Below are 13,830 nucleotides of genomic sequence, written 5' to 3' on the forward strand. Positions count from 1 at the left end.
AAACAAACACGACGTACATGATTTTCAAGTAGCATCAGCACAGTGAATCATTCAATTTTCATTTATCCCTCTCAAGAGCCCTACGCAAGGAAGTATTGTTTTGTATATGAGAATAAAGAGTTTTAGCTAAGTTAGATTACTGGCCCAGAGTAACCCTCATATATGCCATAAGTGGAGGTATAACAGACCTTATCTATATAAATCTACCTCATATATTTATGCCACAAAGACAAATAATTCTCAGCTGTAATCCATTATAGTTGTTTTTTTTTAATTTATACACGTGCCCACGCACACAGTGCCAATTGTGACAACCGTGTCAGCCTGTATCACCTTTAGGTGTAAAGGATTTATTTTATGGGAATATGTATCGAAGTAGTGGGTTCTGTATATTTTTGAGAATTGGGGATTTTAAATTTTTATTGTATTTATTATTTAATTGTATAATATAATTGATTATATATTGGCGTGTATATTAAGTTATAGTATTAACTACAATTTATAAATGCCACTGTGTAATTGCAATTATTTCAACGACTAATTGAAAACTTTATAACATTGTACCGTATGGTTTCTATGTGTTACAGTCAAATTTTTAACATAGTTTTGATTTAAAAAAATTTTCCTGTGTGTACCTATGTCTATATCTATATCTATATTTATATACGTATATGTTTTTGTATCTACCTATGTATCTATTTCTCTCTCTCTTATTTATCTACTTATCTATCTATACCATCCTGGTCTGTCAAACTTGGCATTATTGCTATTTCTAACTGAATATTGAATATTGCAGGCTGTTTAGAAACAAAACTGACCTCTAAACATCACAAGCCCGTAGAGCCCCACCTTCCAGTTGTGACAACCAAAATGTCTTCTAGATATCGATAAAACGACATTCAGTTACAATAAAATTGCCTCCAGTTGAGGACCACTGACTGTCTATGTTTATGTTATACTAGCCTTGGGGGAGATGGCTGCATTTTCAAATATCTGAAATTGGAAAGTTTGGATGTATTTTATTCACATGAGTTTTGCATACTAAAATTCACCCAGGTGATAGTACATGAAATCTACTGACCATGCTGATATCTCTATCCAGAATAGGTTTCCTGATAAGTCTGCATGGAAACACATAATCTAACAATGCTCAATGAATTCATTCTCATGGGAATCACAGACCGTCCTGAGCTGCAGGCTCCATTATTTGGGCTCTTCCTCATCATCTATATGATCTCAGTGGTGGGCAACCTGGGCATGATCATCCTCACCCAGGTGGACTCCAGGCTACAAACACCCATGTACTTCTTCCTCAGACACCTGGCTCTCACTGATCTGGGTTATTCAACAACTGTAGGGCCCAAAATGCTAGTCAATTTTGTTGTGGATCAAAATACAATCTCCTATTATTTTTGTGCTATACAGCTCGCTTTCTTTCTTGTGTTCATTGTTAGTGAACTTTTTATTCTAACAGCAATGTCCTATGACCGCTATGTGGCCATCTGTCACCCTCTGCGCTACCCAGTCATCATGTCACAAAGGGTGTGTCAGGTGCTGGTGGCCATCCTCTATCTCTACAGCACATTTGTGTCTCTTATAGTCACCATGAAGATTTTTAGCTCATCCTTCTGTGGCTACAATGTCATTAGTCACTTCTACTGTGACAGTCTCCCCTTGATATCTTTGCTTTGCTCAAATACACATGAAACTGAAATGATTATTCTGATTTTGGCCGGTTTTGATTTGATTTCATCCCTTTTGATAGTTATTGTGTCTTACCTCCTGATCCTTGTAGCCATCGTCAGGATGAACTCAGCTGAGGGTAGACACAAGGCCTTCTCCACCTGTGGGTCCCACCTGACAGTGGCCACAGTGTTCTATGGGACTCTGATATTTATGTATGTGCAACCTGAGTCCAGTCATTCCTTTGACACTGATAAAGTGGCGTCCATATTTTACACCCTTGTTATCCCCATGTTGAATCCCTTGATCTATAGCTTGAGGAACAAGGATGTAAAATATGCAGGACAAAGGATGTGGAAAAAAATATGTAATTCTTTTTTCTTAAAATGCACTGTCTAACATGATTCCTATAAACTAGGTTATGGACTTTAAATTTTCCTCTCTGTGCCTCCAAAGAAAAGAGGAAACACAAATGCGTTCAACATATTTGAAGACAGTTTATAGATTGTCTTATGTATGCTAGGCACATCTAACTGTTGTAAATTGATTTGTGAACAAAATAGTAAAAAATATTGCCTTCCTTCCAAGAGAAAGGTGGATTGTGTATGTAAATCAAGTAAATATTATAGTACAGTAGAATGTGTTAGATGGATATACACACAGAGAGACACATAAACACAAAACTGTCAAGTATTTCTGCGTTTTTCTCACCTATATATTGTAAAACTGCAGTGCCTATGTATATGTGTGTGCGTGTGTGTGTGTGTGTGTGTGTGTGTGTGTGTAAGTCCTTTCCTTCTGTTTTAGCCTTCAAACTCTTCCCTGGTATGTTTTGGAATTATTTTAATACTGGTTGTTTCTGTGATATCTGATGATTTGAAGTATTGGGTCACAGTAGGGTGTTCAAACACCTTTATGACAAGCGTTGAGATTCCCCTTTCTTCTCCTCAATTTATGAGTCTATTGGCTGAACATACTTGGTAATCCAGCAATCTGAGTGGCCTGTGGTTTGTCTCACAAAGTCCCTTCGGTTGATATCTGAGGATATTCAAATTAAGATAAAGTTTTGAGGGCTCCCTGGTTTGTGCTTTTTCCCTCAACTGGTTGTTCTTAGTAATCTGGCTTGTTGGTTTAGTATATTATAATATTTCCTTATCTTTTTTAAGAAAAGTAATTATCTGTGTTTAAAAAATATGTTCCACTTGTTTTTGTATCCTTGAGTAAAAGGACTATTCTACAATGAATTAATTGTATTGCTTCTCTTTTCTTGGATTGATGTTTCCCAAAATTTATCAATACTTTTTATGCACCATATGTTAATGGACTATCACCATTTACCTGCATTGATTGATTCTCTTACATGTGGGAAGCAAAGGGAAATGAACAATCCTGTTTTTGCATTCAGTCATACTTCTTTTTTTTAATGTTTATTTATTTTTGATAGAGAGAGAGAGACAGAGCATGAGCAGGGGAGGGTCAGAGACAGAGGGAGACACAGAATCTGAAGCAGGCTCCAGGCTCTGAGCTGTCAGCACAGCCCGACGCAGGGCTCGAACTCACAGACTGTGAGATCATGACCTGAGCCGAAGTCGGCTGCTTAACCGACTGAGCCACCCAGGCGCCCCAAACTCCGTCATACTTCTAAGGTGAATGAGGATGGATACATAGCAAGGACACACTGATCTTGCCTCTCATGCATAGGTAATCTATGTCGCTCCACACTTTCCCATGTGCTTATTTTTAATTTCCCCTTTGCTTACCTTTATTCTTCTTAATACTTCTGGGATTTTACTGAAGTTAGGAGTTAATGATAGTTGCTTTGGTCACCATGATGCAATAAAGTCTCTGTTTAGCCAATGGACATTGAATAAAATAATTCACTGGAATAAAATTTAAGAAGTGCGTAATGATGGCACTTGCTGTGATGAGCGTTGGGTGTTATATGTAAGTGATGAATCACTAAATTCTACTCCTGAAACCAATATTACCCTATATATTAAGTAGCTAGGATTTTAATAAAAACTTGAACCAAAATTTTTAAAAAGTAAAAAAAAAAAAAGGAAAAGTACATAATGCAAAGCAATCAAGATGCCCTTCCATAAGAATATGGGTAAGTAAACCATGACACATGCAGACAATGGAATATTATTCAGCACTAAAAAGAAATGATCTATCAAGTCACAGAAAGATATGGTGCAACCATAAATGACTGTTGCTAAGTAAAAGAAGCCAATCTGAAAACACTACTTACAGTATGATTCCAGCTCTACGACACTCTGAAAAAAGGCATAACTATGGAGACAGTACAAAGATCAGTGGTTGCCAGGAGTTAGGGAAGAAGAAGGGATGAATAGAGGAAGAGATAAAAAATTTAGGGCAGTAAAACTATTTTGTATGAAAGTATAATGGTGGATACGAGATGTTATATATTTGTCCGAAGCAATAGAAAAGTACAACCCCAAGGGTGATTTGTAATATAAATGATAGAGTTTCAGTGAAAATGACGTATCAGTTTAGGTTCATCAAATGTAACAACTGTACCTCTCTACTGGGGAATGTGGATAATGGGACATGGGGAGGCTATGCATTTGTTGGGACAGGGAATATATGAGAAATCTCGGTACCCTCTTAAGTTTACACTAAACCTAAAACTTCTCTTAAAAAATAAAGTCTCAAAATAGAAAAAAAAAAAACTATATTGCATAATTCAGTATCATGTGAGGATCAATTTTATCAAACTGTTGATGTCCTTAAAAGGAATCTTTGTGATGGTCATAAAGACTAGTAGGTATTATCTCCTCTTTGGGTACTGTATGACAGGCATTCTTCACGTCTTGAATTTTGTCCTCACAACAGCTCTGTGAGATAGAATGTACTAGAATTTTTATTTTTTAACTTATAAAATGGTGATTCAGAGGGGTTAAGTAAGCTGTCAGAGTACACAACTCATTAGGTGTTAGAACCAGGCTTCAAAGCTGGGTGGTCTAGTTCATTACTAAGGCTTCATGCCCTTAAGACATACCCTTTATTGTCTCTTAATGTCATTTTTATGCTTCGCTGATGTCATCCCAGAGATGACAGAGAGTAAAATTTCCCGTAAGCTGATGTCAGATTAGAAAAGGAGAAATAGCAGAGAGATTCATAAAATAATGGAAGCCACGTCTGTACAGAAAAAGAATTCAAGAACGGTAAAATCAGTTAATTACAAATAAATGAACTGACTCACAGTAATTAATTAATTAATCAGGCATTTGGGGTTTTTTAAGTGTTTATTCACTTTGAGAGAGAGAGAGAGAGAGAAAGAGGGGGAGGGGCAGAGAGAGGGGAAGTAAAAGAATCCCAAGCAGGCTCCACTGTCAGGCCCAGACCCCAATGCAGGAGTCAATGTCACAAAACAGTGAGATTATGACCTGAGCCAAAATCAAGAGTTGGATGTTTAACTGATTGAGCCACCCAGTCGCTCCTAATCAGGCATCTCGTAAGGGTGATTTTACTCAGACAGCCATAACAAAGTGAATGCAGGACAAAGCCTGAGCAAATCTCTAATAAATTGGAGGAGGGCAAGAATTAGCATTAAGTTATCAGAAACATCCTGAAAAGAAATAAACAAGGAGGTTTATATTTTTATATTTATGTTCAAAGTTTGACTCCTTTTGAGAAATAAAAGGTAAGGAGAAGCAGAATTACAGAAAAAAAGCCAAATGTCATTGTTAGTGATTTGTAGTAGGAATTCTGCCAGGGACACTATAAGAGATAGATACTCTTTCCAAAAAAAAAGTTGGGGGGGGTGGGAGAGGCCTGTAAGGGTAGTATTTATTCTCAATCATCTTCTACTCCTTAGGCTTTGCTGAAATTTTATCCAAGCTTCACCCATTTGGAAAATTAACATAAGGACAAGAGAATATATTGACTCTGATGTTGTGCAACAGAGCTAGTGAAAAGCCATGAAGTTCAACAGTCCATCACTTTTTTTTTTAATGAAAAACATGGCCCTCTTTCTTGAGCCATGATCTGTTGAGTGACCCATTAAATGCATGGGAAAATCATTCCTAAATGATATAATGGAGAAAGGTAGAGCATTACCTGCAGTTGTGAAGGTTGGGCACCATGTTATTTTAGGGTGTGCCATTCATATAGACTAAGATGTGAAAAACACCTCCCCAATGAAGTAGAATACATTGAATATTGCCCTGATTCATGTTAACGCCCAAAGGCCGTTCAGCACAGTGGTGACGCAGATAAAAAGAACAAGCTAAAACTTTATCCACCTCATGAAAAAAAAAAAAAAAAACTTTATCAGTCAACCTACACAGTTTGTCATCAAAAGAGCTCCTGAAAATATGAGGAAGAGAGAGAGGGAGAGAGAGAGAGATAACTGAGAATCTTGCGTATGAAAGTTAAATGATGTTATATTTGGAATAAGGAACGATCTATGATTCATTAAATATCTAATGACCTACAATAATCATAATATTCCCAGATGTCAAATTGTATCTGCATATGATTTCTTAATTAGAGAAAGGCACCACTGGGAAAGAAGAAGGATGTGGGAATTGACAACTGGTGCCACGCGTATCTCAGAATTCCCTGGAGAAAGAGGAACCACTTGGAGAGCTGAACAGGAATGCTTTGAGGTAGAGAAATCTCAGAAGTCATATTACAGGAGAAACTCTATTCTAATTTCTAGTATGTGTGAGTGACTCCCTGAAGGCACGAAGGGTGTGCCTTCCTATTCCTTACTGTGTCATATTTCAGCAGAAATTCATATTATATTTACACTCAGTCTTACCTTGATTGTTTCCTTCATGATAAGGATTAAAATACTTTGGATGATATTCTTTAAATCTCAACAAACTTTCATCAAATAGCACATGAAATGAAATGATAGCAAAATATATGGTCAGAGGTATCTGCCTATTTATATGATGCACAGCTCAAAATAATAGAAATCAGTCAACCATAGAGTAGACAAAGTAAAAATTCAGATTTTATTCTGTCATAGAAAATTTTGGCATTATTATTATTGTTGTTGTTATTAATTATTATTAAAGTTTTTTTTATTTATTTTGAGAGAGCTTATTATTATTATTATTATTATTTAAAGTTTATTTATTTATTTTGAGATAGAGAGAGAGAGAGAGAGACCATGAGCAGGGGAGAGACAGAGAGAGAGGGAGAGAGATAATCCCCAGCAAGCTCCACACTGTCAGTGCAGAGCACAACGTGAGACACAAAACCATGAATCATGAGATCATGACCTGATCCAAAATCAAGATTCAGATGTTTAACCAACAGAGCCACCCAAGCACCCCTGAAAATGTTGGCGTTTTTAAAACTTACCTCTTCATAAAATTTTTCCTTGGTCATCACAGTGCACCTTGATTCCATAGAAATTAGAGACTTATTTTCAAAAAATTGATTTAGAAATAGAACATTATAAAGATTTCTTTCAAGTTTTAATTTTTTACAAAGTCATTAAACTTTGACATGTTTTGTCTACCATAAAGAATTTAATACCTATTAGATAAATGTGATTTCTGTCTCTTGCAAGGTGGATTATACTTAGATTAACCTCCTGATTTCAGATCTAGTAATAGTCACGTAAATGGACTTTTTTCCCCTTGTTGCTATTTTTGTTTTTATAGCAGTCTCCTTGAGATATAATTTACAAGCCATACAATTCACCCATTCTAAGTGTACAATTCAATGATTATAGGATATTCACAGAGTTGTACAACCAACACCACAATCAATTTTAGGACATTTTCATTACCCCAGAAAGAGACCTCGTGCCTATTAGTACTTAGTGGTTACTCCTCATTCTTCATCAACACCTCCAAACCCCAGCCTCAAGCAACCAACAATCTCTTTCCTGCCTCCATGATTTCATCCATTGGGGCATTTCCTGTAAGTGTACTTATACAATATGTGTACCCTTGGGTCTGATGTCTTTCACAGATCTGAAACTTGAACAGTTTTATATTATAAGTCAACGAATCATCTTTTATCTTGTCTGTTTAATAACCTTTCTCTGACAGTGCTTAGCAGAGGAAGGAGGAACTGCCTCATGACTGCCAGAGGGAAAAAAGAAGCCCAGATTCCCCACTCGGTCTCTGTTGACGTCTCTGGTTTTCAGCAGCTCTTTCAATGACAAACTGTATAGGTTGATCCGTGAAGGTTCTTTTCATGGGGTTGATAGATATTCCTGAGTTGTACCTTGTTCCTTTTATTTGTGTAATCACTGTGGTCAGCAGCCTTTGGATGTTTACATGAATCGGGACAATACTCAATATATTGTACGGGCATACCTTGGAGATAGTGCAGATTACTGCCACATTGAAGCCAGTGTCACAATAAAGCTGTATCACACTAAATCGAGAGAAACAAATGTTTTGATTTCCCAGTGCCTATATAAGTTGTGTTTACACTATACTATTGTCTATTAAGTATGCAATAGCATTATGTCTAAAAAACAATGTACATATCTCAATTTCAAAAAATGCATTAACCATCATCATCTGAGCTTCCAGAAAGTTGTAATCTTTTTGGTAATGGAGAGTGTTGCCTCCATGTTGATCGCTGCTGACTGATGGGGTGGTGTTGCTGAAGGCTGGGGTGGCTGAGGCAATTTTTTTTAAAGCAAAGTGACAATGAAATTCACTGATTCTTTGATTCAGTGAATCAAAGAATCAGTGATTCATTGATTCAATGAAATTCATTGATTCTTTCTTTCTCAGATGAATTTCTCTGTAGCATGCGATTCTTTTTGGTAGCATTTTACCCACAGTAGAACTACTTTAAAATTGGAGTAGATCCTCTCAAACCCTGACCCGACTTTATCAACTACATTTATCTAATATTCTAAATCCATTGTTGTCCTTTCAATAATCTTCACAACATCTTTACCAGGAATAGATGCTATCTTAAGAAACCACTTTCTTTGTTCATCCAGAAGAAGCAACTCTTCATCCAACACTGAGGACGGGAGGAGTTGTAGTAGGATGAGGCAATCCAAAAGGAAATGCTGACCGGATACAGTTCCTTGTCCTTCTTCCTTCTGCAGTTAGCCAACATTTCTCTATTCGACCCACCTCACCTCCATTAACTTTTTTTTATGAGATTGCAGCAGTTCAAATATAATGATAATGAAAAAGTCTGAAATATTGTGAGATTACCAAAATGCAACACAGACACAAAATGAGCAGAGGCTGTTGGAAACATAGTGCCAATACACTGCTCGATGCAGGGTTGCCACAAACCTTTGAGTTGTAAAAAAAAAAAAAGTAGTATTTGCAAAGTGCAATAAAGTGAAACGCAATAAAATGAGTTATGCATGTTCTGTATAGGCATTGACATTATGCATTATTAATAATATTACAACTATGATAATTATTATTACATTGTTGGAAATAACTTTATATCATTGGCTTCTTATCCCTCTGAATGATTGTAGTATATATTTTAAATTCATATCCATATCATATACATTCCAAAATCTGTTTATAAATATGATCATTTTACAGTTGTATTTTTTACAACAGGAATGTCTGGGGTTTTTCCCTGTTTGTGTAGAGAGATTTTTGTTAACTAGTTGAATATGCCTGGCTTGTCAGTTATGAACTAGCAAAAATAAAATCATTGGAATATATTTTCAACTGACTCATGGGCTTTGAGAATCCCAGATTGCATCTACTGACCTTCACAGTAGTAGAACTCAAAAATACATTGAAGAACCTGGGTGGCTTAGTTGGTTAAGCATCCAACGTTGGCTTAGATCATGATCTCAAAATTCATGAGTTTGAACATGGCATTCGGCTCTCTGCTGTCAGCACAGAACATGCCTTGGATCCCCTGTCCCTCTTTCTCCCTGTCCCTCCATCACTTGCACTTTCTTTTTCAAAAAAAAAAAATAAACATTGGGGTGCCTGGGTGGCTCAGTCGGTTAAGCGTCCAACTTTGGCTCAGGTCATGATCTCATGGTTTGTGAGTTCAAGCCCTGTGTTGGGTTTTGTGCTGACAGCTCAGAGCCTGGAGCCTGCTTCAGATTCTGTGTCTCCTTCTCTCTCTGCCCCTCCCCAACTTGTACTCTGTCTCTCTATGTCTCTCAAAAAATAAATAAATGTGAAAAAATTTAAATAAAAAAATTAACATTAAAAAGAAATGTTTAAAGAACTCAAAAATACACAAAATTGTACTTAATTTAATGTGAATGCAAATATATTTCCCTCAGATTTATTTTTGTTTATTAATGGTAAAGGTTGGTATTATTAAATGAAGGAAAACTATCGAATCACTGAGTACTTACCGAACTAAGCCAGTAAGTGCATGTCAAATTACAGAACCTGATTTTTAAATGTATTCAATGGAATTTTTCGAAATTGTAAGATTCCAGCATGTGAAGTATTTTCTTGGCATTTTCGTTTTGTTTTAAATCTTGAATGAAGAAAAAGAGGATACTTAAAAAGAGAGAAGGTTTTGAATTTACTAAATTACTCTCGTTTAAATTTTTTAATGTTTTATTTATTTTTGAGAGAGATAGAGCATGAGTGGGGGAAGGGCGGAGACAGAGAGGAGGAGGGAGAGAGAGAGAGAGAGAGAGAGAGAGAGAGAGAGAGAGAATCTGAAACAGGCTCCAGGCTCGGAGCTGTCAGTACAGAGCCCGACGAGGAGCTTGAACTTGGGAACAAGATCATGACCTAGGCTGAAGTCAAACGCTTAGCCACCTGAGCCATCCAGGCACCCCTACTAAATTAGTCTTTAAATGATCCTACACTGGGGACTAGAACTGAAACACCTGAAGCAGAAATCTTGAGGCTCCTGTTATAATCTCAAAAGTAGTCATTGGGCGGCCAGCTTCCCTCTTCAGAGATTAAGACATAGAAAAGAAAGAAACATGGACCAAATAACAAGCTTTGGAGTGGAAAGTTCTCATTACATTTGTATGGAGGTACCACTAATGATTCTGTACCCAAATTCCAGTATGTGTATGTGTGTGTGTGTGTGCACATGTGCACGTGTGTGTGTGTGTGCGTGTGGTTTTCCCACATTTTTTTTTCTCAGTTAAATCTTTATGTTATTTCCAGCCAGAACACCACATAGTGTTGGTGAGAACTAACAGCCCCTGGCATTGCACAAACAAGTCTTGGCCGCCTGTTTTCCTCTCTTTTCCTTTTAGCCCTCCTACTGTTCTCTTTATGCTGCAATCCACACAGCAGCAATGGCCAGCCTAACTCTGTTGATGTTAGTGGCAAGAAATTTCTAACAGCAGAGAGGAGTCCTGCAATTCAACTCAATATTGACTCCCTCTACCCAGAGATAGTGTCAGATCCTCCGGGTTAAGGGTTCAGTCCCACAGACTGCCCGCCCCCCTCCCGTCCCCCACTTCAGATGCCAACTCCATGACCAGGTTGTTTATTGTGACTCTGACCAAATGAGTCCAAATCAGAGGTTCCAATGACCCCATTCCTCACGGTTAATACATTTGTTAGGGCAGCTCAGGGAACTCAGGAAACCGGTTTATTCACTCCAGAGAAAGTTAAGGCATAGAAGCAAGCCTTCATGGGTATAAAGAAAGAAAACATATAATATATATGGATTTAGGTCAATAACAGTTTCAGATATTTGAATAAGCATATATACATAGGACAGAATATACCTGAATAAACGCAAAAACTAAAATTAATTTATTAATTATTTAGGGAAAGCTCATTATTGCATGTTGACGATTGTAACTATCATTTTCTCAAAATGAGGTCACTCATATCTAAGAAGAACAGTAGACAAGTAGCTGCTGTTTGGAAAATATCACTTGAAATAACACCTGTCTTTTTAGTCACCAGGGAGATTTTCCCATATTTAAAATTTAATGCAAGTTTTGGGGTGCCTGGGTGGCTCAGTCGGCTGAACCTCTTGGCTTCCACCCAGGTTATGATGTCATGGTTTGTGAGTTCAAGCCTAGCATTGGGCTCACTGCTGTCAACAGAGAACCCACTTCAGATCCTCTGCCCCCCTCTTTCTCTGTTCCTCACCTACTCATGCTGTCTCGCTCTAAATGAATAAATAAATAAATAAATAAATAAATAAATAAATTTAATGCAAGTTTTACAAATAAAAGAAAAAATGTATGCAGTTAAATTTGTGGGCAAATAATTTTTAAGTATCTTAGAAGAACCCCTAATTCTTTATATCTCCAACAGTATATGTATATTTTTTTCTTTCCGTTTTCCAAACATCAGAAAATACACAATTCTAGGAAGTGATGAAATAATTTTGTTGAATTAATTTTATTAAAATTGATGCAGATACATATCTCACATGAGCTAAGCTGTGTTATCTATTCTAAAATGCAATTATGAATTAAATCACTTTCTACAAAAGTAGAAATACTTTTGTTTTCTCGTGTGAAAATGAGTATGTAGAATATATGGTTTGTACTAAGAAACTACAGTTAATTAAATTCATGCGAACGTTAGTTAAGTAAAGAAGGGACCGGTGGACTATTGTACAATTCACAGGGACTTGAAATTAACAGGGGAAATGTTTCGTCTCTATGGCCCTTTTCACAGCATCCTTTACCTCTTTGTTTCTCAGACTGTAAATAAGTGGGTTTAACATGGGAATCACTAGTGTTTAGAACACAGAAACCACCTTCTCCTGCTCCACAGAATACTGGGAACTTGGCTGAATGTAACTAAAGCTTAAGGTACCATAGAATATGGTCACAGAAGTCAGGTGAGAGGCACAGGTGGGGAAGGCTTTCTGTCTACCTGCTGCTGAACTGATCCTCAGGATAGTGATAAAAATGAAAATGTAGGAAATGACCACAATCAAAAAAGTAGCCATGGCAATGACTCCAGAAAAAGTTAAGAGCAGCAACTCATTCTTGGATGTATCAGAACACGACAGCTTTAGCAGTGGGGGAACATCACAGAAGAAGTGGCTGACAACATTGGACCCACAAAAGGACAGTCTTCCCAAGCTTATTGTGTGTATCAATGAGTTGAGCATTCCACCTACTAATGACCCAGTGACCAGCCCTACACACTTCCTTTTAGACATGACTACACTGTAAAGCAAAGGGTTGGCAATGGCCACATAGCGGTCATAGGCCATCAATGACAGCAAGAAGCCTTCCGTGGTGATAAACACCCCAAAAAGCAAATGCTGCACTATGCAGGCAGAGAATGAGATTGTTTCCCTCACAACCAAGAAGTTGATCAGCATTTCGGTGCAATAACAGATGAATAGCAGGCATCTATAAATGAAAGCCAGCTTAGGAAAAAGTACATGGGTGTGTGGAGCTTGGGAGTGATTTGGATTAAGAAAATCATGCCCAGATTCCCTGCCAAGGTAATTGCATAAATCACCAAGAACAACACAAAAAGCATGATTTTCAGGTCAGCATTATCTGTCAATCCCAAAAGAATAAATTCAGTAACAGCTGTGAAATTTTCTTCGGCCATTTGTTAATTCCTTATCTTGAAGTCTGATATGAAGAAAAATAAAGGAATTAGAATGAACAGGACAGTCTGGCATTTAGTAAAAACAAACAGAAACATGTTTAGAGTTGTGTCTTTAAATAAATCATTTTGCTGAATCTAAGTCTACTCATTTATAATAGCTGGAGCTTTATTAAATTGCTTCTTAATTTTTTTCAGGGTTACTTATGATTCTATCCCATAAGGAAATATTGAAAAAGCATTTAGACTCCCAAAAATTTTAGTCTGTTTCTATGGTGCCCACCTCAATAGAAAGAAAGGTGATACCAGAATGAGGGACACTGATGGCAAGTGAAAAGAATTTGCAAAGTTAAATTTAAGCTATGGTCTCAACTCTTCTTATTTAGACATGAAAGAAATAAATTACAAGAAGATCTAAGGCAGGGGTTGACCTTCAAGCTGGTGCCATGATACTCTTCAAAGTGCATGGATCCCTGGTTTCTTGTGATGGCTTCTGATGAGCCCTTGGAAGGACACCCCCAGTGAAATCACCTACTCTGAGACCCAGGAAGTCACTTATCACTACTGACTTACTGACTTTGGCAAACTCATTTATCTTTTCTCAGACTGCATATAATTACAACTACATCACATGATTATTGAAAAGAAAATAGGAGATATTGCAAGCAAGATGCTAAATATTGCTTTG

The 13,830-nt window shown here is 37.1% G+C and overlaps 2 protein-coding genes across 2 annotated transcripts; one reads left to right on the forward strand and one right to left on the reverse strand.

Annotated features, from left to right (window-relative positions):
* The first annotated feature begins 1,125 nt into the window (after window positions 1-1,125).
* On the forward strand, window positions 1,126-2,082 carry LOC102957708 (olfactory receptor 8K3-like). Its single transcript, XM_007088820.1, has one exon. The coding sequence runs from the start codon at window positions 1,126-1,128 to the stop codon at window positions 2,080-2,082; it is 957 nt and encodes a 318-aa protein (XP_007088882.1).
* Window positions 2,083-12,207: 10,125 nt separating this feature from the next.
* Window positions 12,208-13,151, reverse strand: LOC102957992 (olfactory receptor 1052). The gene is given in 2 exon segments (XM_007088821.2): window positions 12,208-12,908; window positions 12,911-13,151. Coding segments are annotated over 2 exon segments (936 nt in total). The 5' UTR covers window positions 13,146-13,151.
* Between the last annotated feature and the right edge of the window lie 679 nt (window positions 13,152-13,830).

Source organism: Panthera tigris, chromosome D1 (genome assembly GCF_018350195.1).
Source record: "Panthera tigris isolate Pti1 chromosome D1, P.tigris_Pti1_mat1.1, whole genome shotgun sequence".
In the NCBI taxonomy this organism is placed as follows: domain Eukaryota; kingdom Metazoa; phylum Chordata; class Mammalia; order Carnivora; family Felidae; genus Panthera; species Panthera tigris.